General features: G+C 47.4%; 1 protein-coding gene across 1 annotated transcript in view; it reads right to left on the bottom strand.

Moving 5' to 3' along the window:
- Positions 1–564: 564 nt before the first annotated feature.
- Atg10 (Autophagy-related 10) overlaps positions 565–17,818 on the bottom strand; it is a 71,266-nt gene continuing 54,012 nt past the window's right edge. Inside the window, exons 5-7 of the mRNA XM_089554608.1 lie at positions 15,761–15,858; positions 15,613–15,698; positions 565–2,195 (exon numbers count right to left, since the gene is read on the bottom strand). Of these exons, the coding sequence (XP_089410734.1) occupies positions 2,090–2,195; positions 15,613–15,698; positions 15,761–15,858 (290 nt within the window). The 3' untranslated portion in view covers positions 565–2,089. The remainder of the gene's footprint in view (positions 2,196–15,612; positions 15,699–15,760; positions 15,859–17,818) is intronic.

The following is a 17,818-nucleotide window of genomic DNA, read 5'->3' as shown; positions in this document are numbered from 1 at the left end:
GTTGGCTTGAAAAACTGAGTTCAAGAGCATGACTGGCTGCGTTGGCTTGAAAAACTGAGTTCAAGTTACAGATGTTACAGCTGTCTGTAACATCATTCATCGGCAACCTCAGTGCACAATAATGTCCTCTGTCATGCATTCCCGTTTCCCATTTTTTATGACCTGAATTTAATATTGTGATCGTTTTGGTGCTCTTTCTTCATTTAATTAATTCCCTGTTGACCATGTTCACTGATGACTTGATAGTAGTGTATTTATATGCCCCAAACCTTAGTGTACTTTTTTGTTGTGTTACGTCATTGAGCCTTTCATTTTTGCTGTTGTGTTTTTGTTGCTTATTATTAATTTGTGGCCTTTGTACTTTTTTTTCTTAATATTTGTACTTACCTATTTTCTGTATGCTCACCCTGCGAAAATCCCTTCCTGGGATTGCAGTATTAATAAATAAATAAATAATAAAAAAATGAACATCTTGGTGTTTACGTCACCCCTGGTCTACGTTTACGTCAGGGGTGACGTCAACCTCTGGTGTTTACGTCAAGCCTGGACACGACAAGGAAAAGGTTGAAGTCATGACCCAAGTTTTATTTTTTTCTGTCGTAAATTGAGTAATGTTTTGCGTGTTTTTTTTTTTGGTCTGTCGTCATATCTGGTTTCTGTCGATTTGGAAGGAAAAAAAAAGATAGCTGAGCGGTTGAAGGCACTGATTGGCACCAAGATGTCGTGGGTTCAAATCACACAACAAAACCATACCTGTCCACCTTTGTTTTATCTGCTCCCGTTTTCTGGTGGTGTGGACGGACAGGAGGTAAAAAAATTTCGAGAAAAGGAGAGGCGAAAATGCGGTCATTAAAGGCACTCCTGCATAAATATAACTGAAGGGACTACTTATTGCCACAAAAATGTGGCCATTGCCGGTAGTTGGGCTCCCCATGTACATGAGAGCCAAAAAGCCCCAGAAAATAGATTTCCGGTCTCTCTAGTGTGCTTCGTGGGTTACAAATGCTGACTGGAAAGGTAAACGTCTGACATATGGTAAGCACTACTTCAGGATGTCGCTGAAGCCGGAAACACCTTGAGCATGGACGGTGTGCTATAGGCGTCTAATGGTGTCTTGTACTTTTTGAGGACCACGCGAAAGTCCCGTGGTATGGGCGTGGCATCGGACATTAGGGCACGCAGTGCTGAAATTATACAGCGCTCCTCTCATAATATCACAGATAGATACGCACACTCATCGACAAAGTATTCATTTTTAGCTTTTTTTTCTTACGAATTCGCTGTAAGCACGGAATGTTGTGTTTACGTAACAAGGCATTTTCGAAGCACGACGTCTGTGCTGCCGGCTATCAACGGCACCTTGGGACGCTTCCGTGCACAGCACATAGCAGTCAGCTTGACCATGGGAAAAACTTGTTTATGCACACTCGCGGCGAAAACAATTCCCAGCTACTGCATGAAATGAAAATGAAAATTGGTATCGAGGAAAGGAAATGACGCAGCATCTGTCAAATATCTCGGGGGACACCTGAACCACGCCATAAGGTAAGGGATGAAGGAGGGAGTGAAAGAAGAAAGGAAGAAAGAGGTGCCGTAGTGGAAGTCTCCGGGATAATTTCGGCCAGCTGGGGATCTTTAACGCGCACTGACATCGCACAGCACACGGGCGGCTTTTGCGTTTCGCCTCCATCGAAACGCGGCCGCCGCGGTCGACTTCGAACCCGGGTACTCCGGCTCAGTAGACGAGCGCCTTAACCACTGAGCCACCATGGTGGGTCTAGGTGAACTACCGCATCCGGTTTTACTTCGCAAGAGAAGGCTGCCGCACAAATCAAGGAATGTTTGATTATCACAAAGATAACTCGACCGGGGGCTTTACCAGGCAGCACATACAGTCTGCGATCATTCTGACGACAACAAGCCTGCACTGCTGCAAGGACTGTTCAAAGCTTTGGTAATGTTTCTGAACACGCGCACGCACAGGGGCCCAACGCCCCGAAGATTAATTCCCGCTTTGACGACTATGCTGTGGCAGGCCCACACTGCACCGACGACGCGTGCGCCACCCTAGACTGCAAAGTGCGTCGGGTCAGGAGGGTGGCGGCGCAACGATAGAAGAGTATTGGACGGGAACCACCAATCCGACCACTGGTGCTATGGTGCTCAGCCAGGTGATGAGGTAGTTGCGGTGTTTCCTGCAAAGGAAGAAAACAACGAAAGCTGCAATTTTCTGTTTCGTAATTGGCGGTAACTATCATCAGTACACAGGTACCTTTACCTGTCTGCTTTCTTCGTGTGATAAAGCCGCGTTCTTAGCAAAGCAGGAATGATGACCTCTCCTACTTTGCCTTTTGCCGAATGAAGTTTCTCCTCCACGGTCTTCAGGGCTCGGTTTTTACATCTAAAGCTGTTACTAGCGCATTACCTTCAGCTCGCACAAACCGCCACTCGCCGGCATATCCTGTATTCCGTTGACATCCGAGTACCGGCGAATGATCCAACATTACTCTCCACACCAAAACCCCAACAGTAAGAACTGCTTATTAAGCCGCTCCCCCGTAACATGCACCCTGAGCATCACGATCAACGCCGTAGAACTTGTGTTAAATCACTCTACCGATATTACGGCTCCGAACCAGACGTCGTACGGGTAGACGCAGCCTGAACGGCGATGAAGCGGTCGCTGTCGTGGTGGACCACAATCTCTCCTTAATTGGTACACACACACACTCCCCAAAGACACCTCCCCCGAAGCTGCAGAGCAAGCAGCCATTGCCCTAGAACCTGTCAACACAAAATCGCAGTAAGTTTTATCAGACTCAAAAACTGCAATCCGAAATTTCGCAAGAGGCTGAATCCATGTCAGCTGCTTTTTGCGTATTGGACTCGCCTGGTGCACAACCTCCCTGTCATGCGGAGCTGATTTGAGTGTCCGCGCACACTGGGAATCCTGGAAACGAGGCCGCCAATCTCTTAGCCCAACGTTCTTTAAACCGGCCTCCGGCAGCCTCCCACCAATGATTCACGAAGGAGCTCGCGAACACTTTCAGCGAGCTGACGCAAACCTCCAAGGCCCCGCGTCAGATGTACCCCCCCCCCCCCCTTCAAAATTTCACCAGCGCTGCGACTAGGAACAAGAACAGAGAAGGAAGACAAGGACAAGCGCTGACTATGGAGTTAGCTGACTAGGGAGCTAGCTGACTAGGGAGCTAGCTGACTAGGGAGTTGTGTGAAGCCTACCACATTCACAAGAACAGCGACACGTGCGTTAGCACACCATCTGTACACTTACATGAGTGTGAAATTTTGTATCTAGATTCTTAACTTTCTTTCGCGTGCTTTTTGCGGGAAGCGCAGGCGCTTTGGGTTGTCAGTTGTGTGCTTATAATCTGTGTTTTTTCAAATAAGCTTTCAGTTGTTAGTAGCGCTTGTCCTTGTCTTCCTTCTCTGTTCTTGTTCCTAGTCGCAGCGCTGGTGAAATTTTGAAGATGTACCAACTAGCTCAAACCACCATTTTGCTCCACCCCCCCCCCCCCCCCCCCTGCCGCACAAGTCCCTCAGCAATCGACAGACAACCCTTTGGCGCAAATTACAAGCGCACACTCTCCCCCTCTTCCCTCAATCTTCCTAACCCCCTCCCCCTTTTCCTCACTTCATCCTATACTCTGTGTTCCGAACTGGTCGCTTCAGCTTCTATCTCCTTTCTCACTACCTCTGCGGATCCTCCCCCACGGGGCCTAGAAAACCTCGAGACGTGGGAGTACTGAGAGACCCTGCTGCGCTCCCAGTACCCGGTCTTGCAGACCATCGTTGCCGACCGGGCTGCCAGCGTTATGGACCGGAGGAACATAAATTTTTTAGTGCAGTGGGGCCGTACGGGAGACCAGGAGCCTGCGTGTTCCAAACTCTTCTGTTCATTAATAAAGTGTTTGGTGATGATGAAACTAGTACGCCCCCTCTAAAGCGTTGCCGCGGTCCACGATCACATGACCACCACCGGGCCTCGCTTAACGATCGTCGTCATCGGGTGGGACGCGTAAAGCCCCCAAAGGCGCGGTCATAAGGCGCCGCTAAACTCTTCTAAACGCTTTTCTCTACCAGCCGTGGTTGCCCTCCAAGAGCCAGGCCTGGGCGCCACACTTTCAAATTACACGACGTTCCAACACAAGGCATACACAGTCAACTTAGTGGATCTCAACCTCCAACTTGAGTATTCCTTTGCAGTGATGTCTATCCTACCACTCCGCCGCAAGGACCCGCCGTTGCGTATATTCAACGTACATTGCTCTCCAAAACTCAAGCGAGTGACTTTCGCGGACCTCTTCAGCCGAGCGCTAACAGTAGCAGGTCACGATCCTCTCCCGACTGTGGGCGACATTAACGCTCCCAGTCAGCTGTAGGGGTATCGCAAGGAGGAGTCACGCGGACGTAAGCTGGCGGAGCTTGCGCCCACGTTGGGCCTCACCCTCCACACGTACCCCGTCCACCCAACCCGGTTAAGAAACTCCGTGACACGGGATACATGTCCGGACTTAACCTTCACTCGCAAAATACGACACGCATACTCGCTCAACACTGAGGAAACTCTCGATAGCGACCACTGCATCTTTAACACTACAGAAGCACACGACCCCTCAAGCGTCCCACAACACAAGCCCGTAATTCAGGCAAAATTCTGACTCACCTTATAATACACCCATTTCCGAGTAGGGCTACTCAGCGTGGTCCCAACAGCTGCTGACACACTTTCGCCCGCACGAAACTCATTTCCAGCTCCCAGAGGCGGTCGCGGACGCGGATAACCACCTTCTACACCTCTCGGAATCCCGTCGCAGCCTCGTCCGCCGTCGGCGACGCCAGAAACACAATAGGAAGCTTAAAGCACGAATTGCCGAGCTCACTCAGAAAGCGGCAGAGTACGTGGCACGACTCGCCGACTCCATGTGGGTGGAGAGATGCAACACCGCCGCGCGAAAAATGTCCAGCCGTAACACATGGCGCCTCTTTCGAGCCCTAATCGACCCAACCCAAATACGAAACGAACCAAAACTCAGAAACATTTGCTACGAGCCACACACGCTTTCCCTGGCAGCACGACTCAATTGGCACAGAAACGTCGGGACCAGTATGTGTGCAGCCCAAGACCTCCTTGGATCTGCCTACTCTTATGCTGGCAGGTAGAACACGGAGCTGGATCAACCTTTCCAGCTCCATGATCTGCGGGCGGCTCTCGCGAAAATGGAACGGGGCGCTGCGCCGGGAAGGGATAAGGTCACCGTCAAGCTTTTCACGAACCTGCCCGACTTGGCATACCATTCCCTCCTCGACTACATCAATGCGATTTGGCGCGGGGACACCCCCCTGCCAATCGAATGGAAAACGGCTCTGGCAACCTTTGTTCCTAAAGCAGGCAAACCAATTGACACAGACAACCTCCGCTCTATCTCTCTCACCATATGTGTGGGAAAACTAATGGAGACGATAGTGCGGGATCAGTTATCTACATATCTTGAACACAAACATGCCTTTCTTTGCGAGCACCATGTTTAGACTCCGCCCACACAGATCCGCACAGAATGTCCTCCTGCAACTCAATAGGGAAGTCCTTGACCCCCTCGAGTGCCCCCATAATGATCAAGTAGTACTGGCCTTGGATTTTAAAGGGGCGTTTGACAATGTAACACACAAGATCATACTCACTAACCTAAGCCAAACCGACTGTGGCCTCAACACATTCCGATATATATGCCAATTTCTTACGGATCGTCAATCCTACATCCGCATCCAAGATAGAGAGCATGGTCATTACCTACTCGGCACGCGGGGAACCCCCCAAGGCGCGGTACTTTCCCCGCTGCTCTTCAATCTGGCTATGATGCACCTGCCGGCACAGCTGGATGGTGTTGCCGGCGTGCGGCACGCCCTGTACGCCGATGACATCACCCTATGGGCCACGCAGGGCAGCACAGGAGACATTGAAACCAGCCTGAAAACAGCGGCGACGATAGTAGACCGCTACGCCCGCCGCTGCGGTTTTCAATGTTCCCCTCATAAATCGGACTCTGTGCACCTCCGCCCCTCACAGAACTGCACAACTAAAATCTCTCTTTCTCTTGAGAATGGTCCCATACGCGAAAGTGACGAGATTCTTGGTATTCGGACTCTACATCCACAAACACAGATGCCAGACTCAGTAATGTGGGGAACCAGGTGGGCCGCATGGTCCGCCGGGTTTTATTTATTTATTTACAATACTGCTGGTCTTATTGCAAGACCATAGCAGGGGCAATTAGTACAGTGCAAAAAACAAATATAAACATATTATTCAAAGGCAGCAAACATGGCATAAAAGCAAAGGTAGGGAAAAGTGAATTGGCCATAGCAAAAGGATATACAGAACAGATCTTCTACAATGGTAGGCACAATTTCAAAATGCACTCAAAATCGCATACATGACAAGTTAGAAGGGGTTGTCTTCTTGCCTAGATTTGCAGTCACGGTTGCTGCATCGCCACTGTGCATTACGACAAATGCTCTATCTGCGACACGAATGATGATAAGGATTGAGTGCAGGTGATGTTACGATCCAAGCGATTCCATTCACTAATGGAGAGAGGGAAAAAGGAATGCTTAAACGTGTCATTATGGCACACATACTCGGTTAGTGTGTTCGTATGTTTGTGCCGTGAAGGTGGCGATTGTGAGTACGTCACGTATTTTTTCACATCAATCCTGTACTGCTCGTGTAATAATTGAAACAAAAATTTTAAGCGCGCTTGTTTTGCTCTTGCGGATAATGTTTGGAGACCGGATGAAGCTGCAAGCAATGTTGGGGATACTGTGCGCTTGTATTTATTGTGAATTATTCGTAGGGCTTTGCGTTGTATAGCCTCAAGTTTTGTGATGTTAGTTATTGATTGGGGGAACCAGACTGTGTTCGCGTATTCTAAGACTGGCCTTACAAGGGTTTTGTAGGCCAGGAGTTTAGAAGATACTGGTGCGGACCGCAAGCGTCTCCTGATAAAGAGAAGTTTCCGTAAAGCAGTAGACGTGATGTTAGCAATGTGAGAGTCCCACCTCAGGTCAGAAGACAGCGTAATACCTAGATATTTATGGTGTTTAGTTTTCGCTAGTGGAACGCCGTTTACAGAGTAAGAAAAGCAAAACGGGAATTTTTTTCTTGTTACTGTCATACAAACGGATTTTTTAGTGTTTATTGTCATTTGCCACGTGTTACACCATTCTGTTATTTTTTTTAGAGAACTGTTTAACGACAGATGGTCTTCGCGGTTGTTAATAGTTTTGTAAAGAATGCAGTCATCTGCGAAGAGCTTAATGTTACAATCAATGTCATTAGTTATGTCATTGATGAAGAGCAGAAATAACAATGGACCAAGGACTGATCCCTGAGGAACGCCCGACGTTACTGGAACTGTTTTGGATGAAACATACTCAAAAACCACAAACTGAGACCGATTTGACAAAAAATCTTCTAACCAAGATAGTAAGTCGCCTTCCCCGATAACAGTTTTTAGTTTTCCTAGCAACTTATTGTGTGATACAGAGTCGAATGCCTTTGAAAAATCGAGCAATATTATGTCTGTCTGGCTACAGTTATTAATATTAAGTGCTAGATCGTGTACAACCTCTGTTAGTTGAGTAACGGTTGATAACCCGCGTCGGAATCCATGCTGATGGGGTGTCAATATACTATTGCGCTCCAGGAATGAGGTTATGTGCTTCGAAATTATGTGTTCCAAAATTTTACATGATGTACTTGTAAGAGAGATTGGCCTATAGTTCGAGGGTGAGGTAGTGTCCCCTGATTTATGAATAGGTATGATCTTTGCCATTTTCCAGTCTCTGGGCAGCCTTGATGATGAAATAGACTTGCGAAAGATAATACCAAGGTACTTGCTACACCATTCGGCATATCTTTTTAAAAACTCATTTGGAATATCATCCGGACCTGTTGATTTTTTTGAATCTAGGTTCAGCAGAAGATTGAAAATCCCGTCATCGGTAATTCTGAGAGGTTCAATATTTAGCAGGGGCAAATTGCAGGAGTCGGGGATGATGCCGTTATCTTTAGTAAAGACTGAAAAGAAGAAATCGTTGTACATATTAGCAGTATTGGCCTTATCTTCTACAGAGAGACCGGACTGCACCGTTTTACGGCCACGAAAATGGCTCCAAAACCTGTGTGGATTATTTCTCAAAAAACTTGGGAAAGTTACGTTGAAGTAGTAGTCTTTCGCTTGTTTCGTGACCTGTTTGAGCTTTTCAACGGCACTGCTTAATTTAGATTTCCTCACATGACTACCACCTTTGGTCTTGATAGCTCTGCGTAACCTCTTTACATGACGCTGCGCGTGAATGACGTCTCTAGTGATCCAAGGGTTATTTTTAGCGATGCGTTTGATCTTGAGCGGGACAAAGTTAGTCATACAGTACTGTACAGCGCGTTTAAAGATAAGCCACGTAGCGTCTATGTTTGTAGATCTATCTGATGCGCTCTCGGCAAAGCTGTCGAATTCATGGGCGAGATAAGTTAGGATAGCTGCGTCGTCTGCCTTTGCAAAGTTTTTTATGGTGGTGGTTGGACAGTGGCATGTCATGGTGCATTGTAGCGGTAATTCACAAACTGGGATTTTATGGTCTGAGATGCCTTCGATGACGTGGGTTGCAACACGATGGACGGGGAAATGTTCACTGATTAAAATCAAATCAAGAATGTTTTTTGTTGAGCCTTGTACGCGTGTAGGATCGAGAACTATTTGATGGAGGTTAAAGTTTATCATCAAATTAATTACAGCGTCGGAGATAATTGAAGTGTGATTCATGGTAGTCCAGTCGATATCTGGTAGGTTAAAATCGCCCATTAGAATGATTCGCGAGTTACAACAGTATTGCTGGAGGAAATCTTGAATTACCGATATGCATTCGTATCCAGAAGAAGGGCTTCTGTAGAAGCTGCCAATTATAATGTTGGTGTTGTTGCAAATAACTTTGCAGAAAACAGCTTCAGCGCCGGTTACTTCAGGAAGCATGACAAATGGGATGCGCTTTTGTATCATAAGTGCCACGCCACCACCGCGGGAGGCGCGATCCTTTCTGACAAGTTCGTAGTTCGGTGGAACAATTTCATCGTCGCTGACATCTTGGGAGAGCCAGGTTTCAGTAATCGCAACTATATCTGGTTCGTGCTCAAGCAGAACAGCCTCTAGGGATTCGACCTTATTTATAACGCTTCTCGCATTGATGTTGATAACCGTCAATTCTTTGACCGTGCTCCCCGTCGAGTCATTGGTGGGCTTAGATCGGTAGAGTTTTTTTCCAGAGGTGGTTGTTTGGTCTTCCCATCATCTTCTTTCAGAGGTACTCGATTATTCTTCTCATAGTCCCAGACATATGCACGGCCGTTGATGAATAACTTGTCGAAGGCCAAGGACACCTTTTCTTTTCTTTCGCGCTCATCTTTCGCGCTCGCCCAAAGATTTTTCCTGATTTCCCGAATTCTGGGGGAAAAATCTTCGCCAATACAGAATCTTGTGTCCTTTAGCTTCCGACCGTTCTTCAATATAGCTGTCTTCTGTCTCGAATCTAATAGTTTAAAGATAACCGGGCGGATCTTGTTGCTCTCTGGTCGTCCTAATCTATGAATTCGTTCGATGGCGACCTGGGTTTCCAACAAACGCGGGGGGTTACGAAGCAAGGATGCCTTGCGGCTGGCAAACGCCTTTGTAACCAGTCGAATTCTCTATTCGACACCCTATCTCCACCTACGGAAACAAGAGGAGGATGCGCTTGAGGTCATCCTTCGCTAAGTTATTAAGCGTGCCCTGGACGTCTCCATCACTAATTTAACTAGCCATCACAAGGTCCTTGGGGTGGTGAATTCTTTCCGGGAGCTCCGGGAGGCGCACATTACAAACCAGGGTTGGAAATTTTGGCGAGTCGGTATCGATAATCCATGACAAAACGAGCTCGAAAGCAAGACGACGGACGAAGACAGACATACACCACGAGCGCTAACTTCCGCCTGAAGGAATCCCACAAGACCATGGCGAACGAGTCTTCAGCCTATCGACAAGCGCAGGCGCCAATGCTGAGCAAGCAGCAGAATTCAACCGATAACCCCGAAAAAGTCGGAGAAAACAAAAACCAAAGAGACAAAAAGAAAAAAAGAAAAGAAAAATGGGGGGGGGGGGGTACATGAAAAGATAAGGTTATTACGAATCTAGGGGTGCCAATTGTTGTTTGTATAAGAATATAGAAGACTCGCTAACACATTGATCATGCAAAGTAGCTATCTGTGCAGCTCCAACGATTTCGGGAGTTAGTTTATCTCTCCCTCTGGCAATGACAGAGCATTTATCCAGAAAGGGCACGCACCGCACTCCTTGCAATGCAAAGCTAGATTACTGCAACTTAACGAGTTCATGTTTTGTGTTCACGCAGCCTTTCGTTGAGGCACCTACGAGATTGTCCGACATACTGCTTCCCACAAGACAACGGGATGCTGTAGGCGGTGCCCTTTGTTAACAAATCTTTTCCGGTGGGGGCTGTTACACTGCGTCTTTTGGGGACGTTGTTCGGCGAGCAGGGTGCTTTTTCATATGGCACTCAGTTTATCTAGGGCTGAAGAAAAAGCCATGAACGTTTGCCTTCTTTCCTATTTTCAGTAGCTTGTGCGAAAAACCATGGATATAAGGGATGACAGCTGTCTCCTTGCCTTGCGTTTTATCTGTAGCCTTTCCATGTTTCTGAAGTTTATTTTTGAGCAAGCTTTCAGCGACTGAAACACTGATACCATTAGGATACCGTGCTTCGTGGAATCTTCTAAGTTGTTCTTGAAAGCTGAAGCCGCTAAGGTGGGGGGCATGACTTTTAGAGGGCATTTTGCATGCATAGCCCGCACGCCCCCACGCCCTCTCACCTATGCATGAAAATGCCACCGATAAGTGATGTCCCCACCTTAGCAACCCCATTTTTAAAGTGGGCCAATTCTTTTTGAGACAAGGTCAAGCTTGTCTTCCAACCGAGCACACACATATCCACCGGAAGTCAAATTCGGCCAAGGTCATTCCAAGGGCAAATATCGGGTTTCCTAATCATATTTAGGACATGCCTTATGTGCAATGCCATGTGTTACCAGCCCAAATTAAGCTTTGTTTGGCGTCTCACATGTATTTAAATCGCCATAGTTCATTCCAAGGTAGAATTTCGGGCGGTCCTAACCACGTTTGGGACATACCTAATATGCCATACCATGTATTGCCATCGTTACGCTGCAGAGCCATCCCCAAAATTGAGTCAGTCTGGCTGAGGTTCCATTTTCTTCACGTGGAATATCGTGGAAATCACTGGGGGTAGGCTAGAAGTGCTGTCGTAACAAGAAAACTCATCCACAGAGCACATCAAAAGAAACCCGATGAATTAGAGTTTTTGCGGCGCGCTCCGCATTTGGAGGCGGAATTTTCGCCGGAAACACAATAGCCAGGAAGTTCTTTTTTTCAATTTCATTAATTGTTTGAATTGATCAAAATGCAAAAATATCTGAGTATACCGCTAGCCAGGTTTCTGGATATCTGGGCCGAAACTAACCCTGTATAAAACACTGGTGCGGCCCAAGCTAGACTACGTATCCACTGTGTGGGATCCCGGCCAAATCACGTTGATCATTACACTCGAATCAATTCAAAACCGCACAGCCAGTTTCATTCTAACTATTCCCGCTACGCCAGCATTTCATCCATAAAAAACACCCTCATGCTGCCGTACCACTTTTTGTGCCACAAATGTTTTCGCCTGTGTCTTTTTCACAAGATTTACCACCATAATACTCTACTAAGTGATCATCTTTCTGTTCGCCCTTCGTAAATTTCATCCCGTTCGCATCACATGCTTCAAGTTGGTGCACTACTCTCTAGAGCTAAAATGTACCACGATTCTTTTATTCCGAGAACTAGTCCCGATTTTGCTGCAGAACAGATTTTCCGCTTTAACTGAAGATGGCGACCGTAATATTGAAACAATGAACAGTCGTCTCACAGATATAACAGAGTGCGCCGTAGAAGTAGGCGGTAGGATGGTTCGACAGGATACCGGGAAGCTATCTCAGGAGACTAAGGATCTGATTAAGAAAGGGCAAAGCATGAGGACGTCTAACTCCATAGATAGAATAGAGCTAGTAGAACTGTCGAAGTTAATAAATAAACGCAAGGTAGTCGACATCAGGAAGTTTAACATGGAGAAAATCGAGCATGCTTTAAAGAGCGGAGGTAGCCTAAAAGCAGCGAAGAGAAAACTCGGCATAGGTAAAAACCAGATGCATGCGATAAGAGACGACGAGGGCAATGCCATTAGCAATATGGAATAGATAGTTAAAGTAGCCGAAGAATTTTACACAAATCAATACAGTAGCGATTGCAGTCAGAATGTTACTGAGAGAGGCAGTGGAACATCCCGCCAGTAACGAAGGAGGAAGTAAAGAAAGCCTTGGGAGCGATGCAGAGAGGGAAGGCAGCTGGTGAGGATCAGATAACAGCAGATTTGTTGAAGGATGGAGGAGAGATTGTGCTCGAAAAGCTAGCCACCCTGTATACGCAATGCCTTGTGACCTCGAGCGTACCTAGAGCTTGGAAAAACGCTAACGTTATCTTAATTCATAACAAAGGAGACGCCAAGGACTTGAAGAATTACAGACCGATCAGCTTACTGTCTGTTGCCTACAAGGTATTTACTGAGGTAATCGCTAATAGGGTTAGGACAACCTTAGACTTCAATCAACCAAATGACCAGGCAGGCTTTCGTAAAGGATACTCGACAATGGACAATATTCACGCGATCAATCAGGTGATAGAGAAATGCGCAGAATATAACCAGCCCTTATATATAGCGTTCATTGCTTACGAGAAAGCATTCGCCTCAGTAGAAACCTCGGCAGTCATGCAGGCATTGCGGAATCAGGGTGTAGAAGCGTGTTATGTGAAAATATTGGAAGATATTTATAACGATTGCACAGCTGCCATAGTTCTCCATAAAGTCAGCAATAAAATTCCAATAAGGAAAAGTGTCAGGCAGGGAGACACGATCTCGCCTATGCTATTCACTGCCTGTTTACAGGAGGTATTCCGGGGCCTGAAATGGGAACAGCTGGGGATAAGAGTTAATGAAGAATACCTAAGTAATTTGCGATTCGCTGATGACATTGCCTTGCTAAGTCACTCAGGACATGAACTGCAAAGCATGATCAATGAATTAGACAGGCAGAACAGAACGGTGGGGCTAAAAATTAACATGTAGAAAACCAAAGTAATGTTCAACAGCCTAGCAAGGGAACAGCAGTTCGCAGTTGGTAGCCAGGTGCTGGAAGTAGTAAGAGAATATGTCTATTTAGGGCAGGTAGTGACAGCTGATCCAGGTCATGAGAGGGAAATAACTAAAAGAATAAGAATGGGGTGGAGCGCATATGGCAGGTTACCTCAGATCATGAATGGCAGTTTACCAATATCCCTCAAGAGAAAAGCATACAACAGGTGTATCTTACCGGTACTCACCCATGGGGCAGAAACGTGGAGGCTAACAAAGAGGGTTAAGCTTAAGTTAAGGACCACGCAGCGAGCTATGGAAAGAAAAATGATAGGTGTAACGTTAAGAGATCGGAAGCGGGCGGAGTGGGTGAGAGAACAAGCGCGCGTTAATGATATCCTAGTTGAAATCAAGAGGAAGAAGTGGTCTTGGGCTGGGCACGTAATGCGAAGGCAAGATAACCGCTGGTCCTTAAGGGTAACGAAGTGGATTCCAAGAGAAGGCAAGCGTCGGCAGAAAGTAAGGTGGGTGGATGAGATTAAGAAATTTGCGGGAATATGGTGGCCGCGGCTCGCGAAGGACAGGGTTAATTGGAGAGACATGGGAGAGGCCTTTGCCCCGCAGTGGGCGTAGTCAGGCTGATGATGATGAGTCCTGATTGGAACCACCTTCCTGCCTCCATCGCAGCCATATCCGACGTTACAGACTTCAAGAATGCTGTATTATCTGCCATTTTGTAAACTTTTTTTAATTTGCATAATGAGTTACGTAATGGCTCCGGGCCTGGAAAGTATGTGAAATAAATCAGTAGATGAATAAAATGCATACAGCGTCCAACAACATGACGTTGCCTCCACCTGTTTTGCCTCAGTACATTTTCTAATCTCTGCCTAATAATAGCTAGGACGCCTGCTATAATTGCAAACTAAATGCGGTTAGATTTCTTGTTCATCAAGCCAACTCAACAAGCTTTCCAATGCAGATTCTATTCCAACTTCACTCTATCTACGATTCTATTTTCTCTTTTTCAAGGTGTGGCGACGCCGGCGAACAGCCGGTTTGATTCGTTACCGAGAAATGAAAGGCACGGTAACTGTCTCACTTCTCAGTGGACATCTCAACCAAGCCACAAGGGAAAAGACGAAGATGGGAATGATTGAGGAAAGAGATGTGCCGTAGTGGAGGGCTCCGGAATAATTTCGCACCCACTTGGTATCACTAACGAGCACTGACATCGCACAGCACACGGGTGCCTTTTGCGTTTCGCTTCCATCGAAACGCGGCCCCCACGGTCTGGTTCGGACCCGGGTACTACAGCTTAGTAGCCGAACGCACTAACCGCTGAGCCAAAGCTGAGGGCGCGGGTTTTGCTCTAACGAGGCTTCTATGCTATGGCATTAAAATTGGGTGCATTCGTCCTCGCTATCCCTTTAAAGTAGCTATCACACGCGGTTGAGTGGCTGCAGCTGAAGGGGTCAAGGAAAACTGCGAGGACAATGTGGCAGCTAAAGTGTTGAGAGGCGAAAGCCGAGGACACTATGCCGGGACGACTTCCGGTGGATGTGACGTTACACCGTTCCCGTGGCTACATCGATACCCAAATTATACATCTTTCAGGGATATCGAGCGTTAATTACGCTTAATTACATATTTTTCCACCTAATTTTACAAAAAACCGACGTTTTTCCGACCTCTCTGTGGCAATTTTCACTATGCCGTGACGAATTCCGGTGGATGTGACGTCACGCCGTTCCCGTGGCTATATCGACATCCACGCTATTTCGACGCAGTTTTGACACTTTTGACTGTAATTAATTAACTAATTTACTCTACAGTCATCAAACGTGGCTTCTAGGTTCATGTTTTCTTCCTCTATCTGAAGCAACCATTCGTTTTCTCCTATCATTTTTTAGTTCCCGAGTTAACACGAGTTAAAGGCTGCCAAATGTGTGACACCCTCTGCTAACAGACGACATTATCAGCCATTACAGGCTTTCGCCTTAAATGGCTCATTACAGGCTTTCTTCGCCTTAAAGCCCCGCCGTGGTGGCTCAGTAGCTATGGCGCCCGGCTGCTGACCCGAAAGACGCGGGTTCGATCCCGGCCTCGGCGGCCGAATTTCGATGAAGGCGAAATTCCAGAGGCCCGTGTATTGTGCGATGTCAGTGCACGTTAAAGAACCCCAGGCGGTCGAAATTATTCCGGAGCCCTCCACTACGGCGTCTTTCATAGGCTGAGTCACTTTGGTACGTTAAACTCCAATAAACCAAGCTTTCGCCTTAAAAGAGAAGCGCTTACGTGTGCGGGCGGCGCGTCTGCTCCATGAGCTGGGCGGTCTTGCACGGGTGCAGCTGGAAGTAGGGCACGCCCTGGACAGGGTGCTCCTGCACAGAGGGCCGCCATATGCAAATGAAGCTAGTGAAAGCGCGGCGGCGTCCGGTGGTACCTGCTGCGTGACGGTGGTCCAGCGAAGCTCCCTCAGCTGCTCCTGCAGGCAGTCGGGCATCAGGGACCACACCTCGCTCAGCGGGAGCAGGCTGCCGTCTGCGAAGGGCGCGAGGATTTACCAGACCTGTTATAGCGCTCAAGAAAGACTTGCTTGCCAGCTGGCCGCCGTGGCACTTGCTGGAGAATAAATTGGGAAAGCGCTTACGCTAGTTTTTTTTATTTATTTACACAAGTGCCTGCAGAGCCCAGGTGCATTATAGAAGGGGGGACAAAACAGTAAACATATACCTAAAATGAGCATGTCACAAATATTGAAAATAAACAATAAGTCACGTTTGTCTAAAATAAAATAGAACGCATCACTGAAATGACAGTCCGAGAAAACAAGTTTTGAAAGGGTGGAAAGCCTCTGACAGATTGGCCGCCAGGAAAGACTGAAAGTTGTTTTGTTTATGGGAGTTTAACGTCCCAAAGCGACTCTGGCTGTGAGGGACGCCGTAGTGAAGGGCTCCGGAAATTTCGACCACCTGGGGTTCTTTAACGTGCACTGACATCGCACAGTACACGGGCCTCTAGAATTTCGCCTCCAACAAAATTCGACCGCAGCGGCCGGGATTGAACCCACGTCTTTTGGGCCAGTAGCCGAGCGCTATAACCACTGAGCCACCGCGGCGGCCGCTTACGCTAGTTGTGTAATTCGCTAAATTCAGCAATAGCGCCTTTTTTTCTTTTAATTCCTATAGGCAGAGGAAGCGCGTTTTCTGTGGCTTTGGCTGAGCGAGGACAACCGCCGCGGTGGCTCAGTGGTTAGGTTCCCGGGTTCGAATCCGCTTTCTCTCTCTTTCCTCTTTCCCTCCAACCTATCTCCCTTCCCTCACAGCGCTGTTGATGTGGCCACCAAGAAGCGAAACGGTTACTGCGCCTTTCATTTGCTGATAACCAATATTTTGACCGAGGACACCTTTCCCTGGAGCTATGCAGTGAATCAAGTGTGACGCCGCGCAGCGACGAAGTTTCGAGGGCGATTTTAACAGCAGTCGCAGTAAAAAAAATGGCAGTGGCTTAGCTCTGGTTAAGCCTTTTATATACAAGCGAAAAGCTGCAGTTATGCTTTGTTTGACGTCATGGCTGTCGCAGTTCGCGCACAAAGCACTGGGAGCACCACGATAACGGCGGAGGCAAGCGCTTTATATAGCCCTCCTTCCGCAAGCGTGGCAACTGTGGTAAACACGCGGCTGCAACGGAAGGGCAAACGGTGGGGAGGAGGCGAGCGCGCAGTAGCCAACTCCCTCGCTACACTGTTAGCAAAAAAACACCCAAAAGAGAGTAAATGGCTTGTCCTCTAACGCACACCCAAAAGGAGGTTTTTTTTAACTCCATATGTATGGTGTTTTTATTTGCTCCGTTATATAAAGGAGTTATTTTGGAGTATAAAGGGAGTTATTTTGGAATGAAAAGGGAGTAAATTTTTTACTACCCACAGAGATGGAGCCCAAAAATGGCGGCATGTTTATTTATCCTCATTCAGGCTCATTCTTACAGCAGTGACAGCGGCGGAAACGGGCAGTAGCTCTGCGGGCCGCCGGCAACCCAACTTGGGAAACTGCGCTGCCCTAATGTGACCCCGCGTCACGCATTCTTTCCGCCGTCTGCTAGCCCAGCGGCGGCGTGCGCGGCAGGAGTCGTCTGCTTGTCTCCTTTTGCTGTACGAGCTCGTTTCGTTGGCCATGTTCGTAGATAAAGGGATGTAAAAATATAATCCGTAGTTGAAAACCGAAAAGGAGACGCTGGGTAGTTTTCACGGTCATGCACCACGCTATATTTGACTCAAAACCAGAGCAGAAAAGATGAAAATACACCTGATGGTAGTTTGGCATGGCAGTGTTTGCTTTCATATTCACTTCACTAAGGCTTGGATTTTAAACATGGCTGAGGAAAAATGTGGCCTCATGAGCTCAATCATGAGCTCAGCGTTGACACTATATTCTATCACAGTTCCATGTTCCTGCAACACACAAGCTGTTGCGATACATTGCGAGAACCACCCTGAGAAAAG

The sequence above is a fragment of the Amblyomma mixtum genome, chromosome 1 (genome assembly GCF_055824585.1).
Source record: "Amblyomma mixtum isolate Tamu chromosome 1, ASM5582458v1, whole genome shotgun sequence".
Lineage (NCBI taxonomy): Eukaryota > Metazoa > Arthropoda > Arachnida > Ixodida > Ixodidae > Amblyomma > Amblyomma mixtum.
The sequence above is the reverse complement of the archived record's forward strand: the minus strand, read 5'-3'. Positions and strand labels throughout refer to the sequence as shown.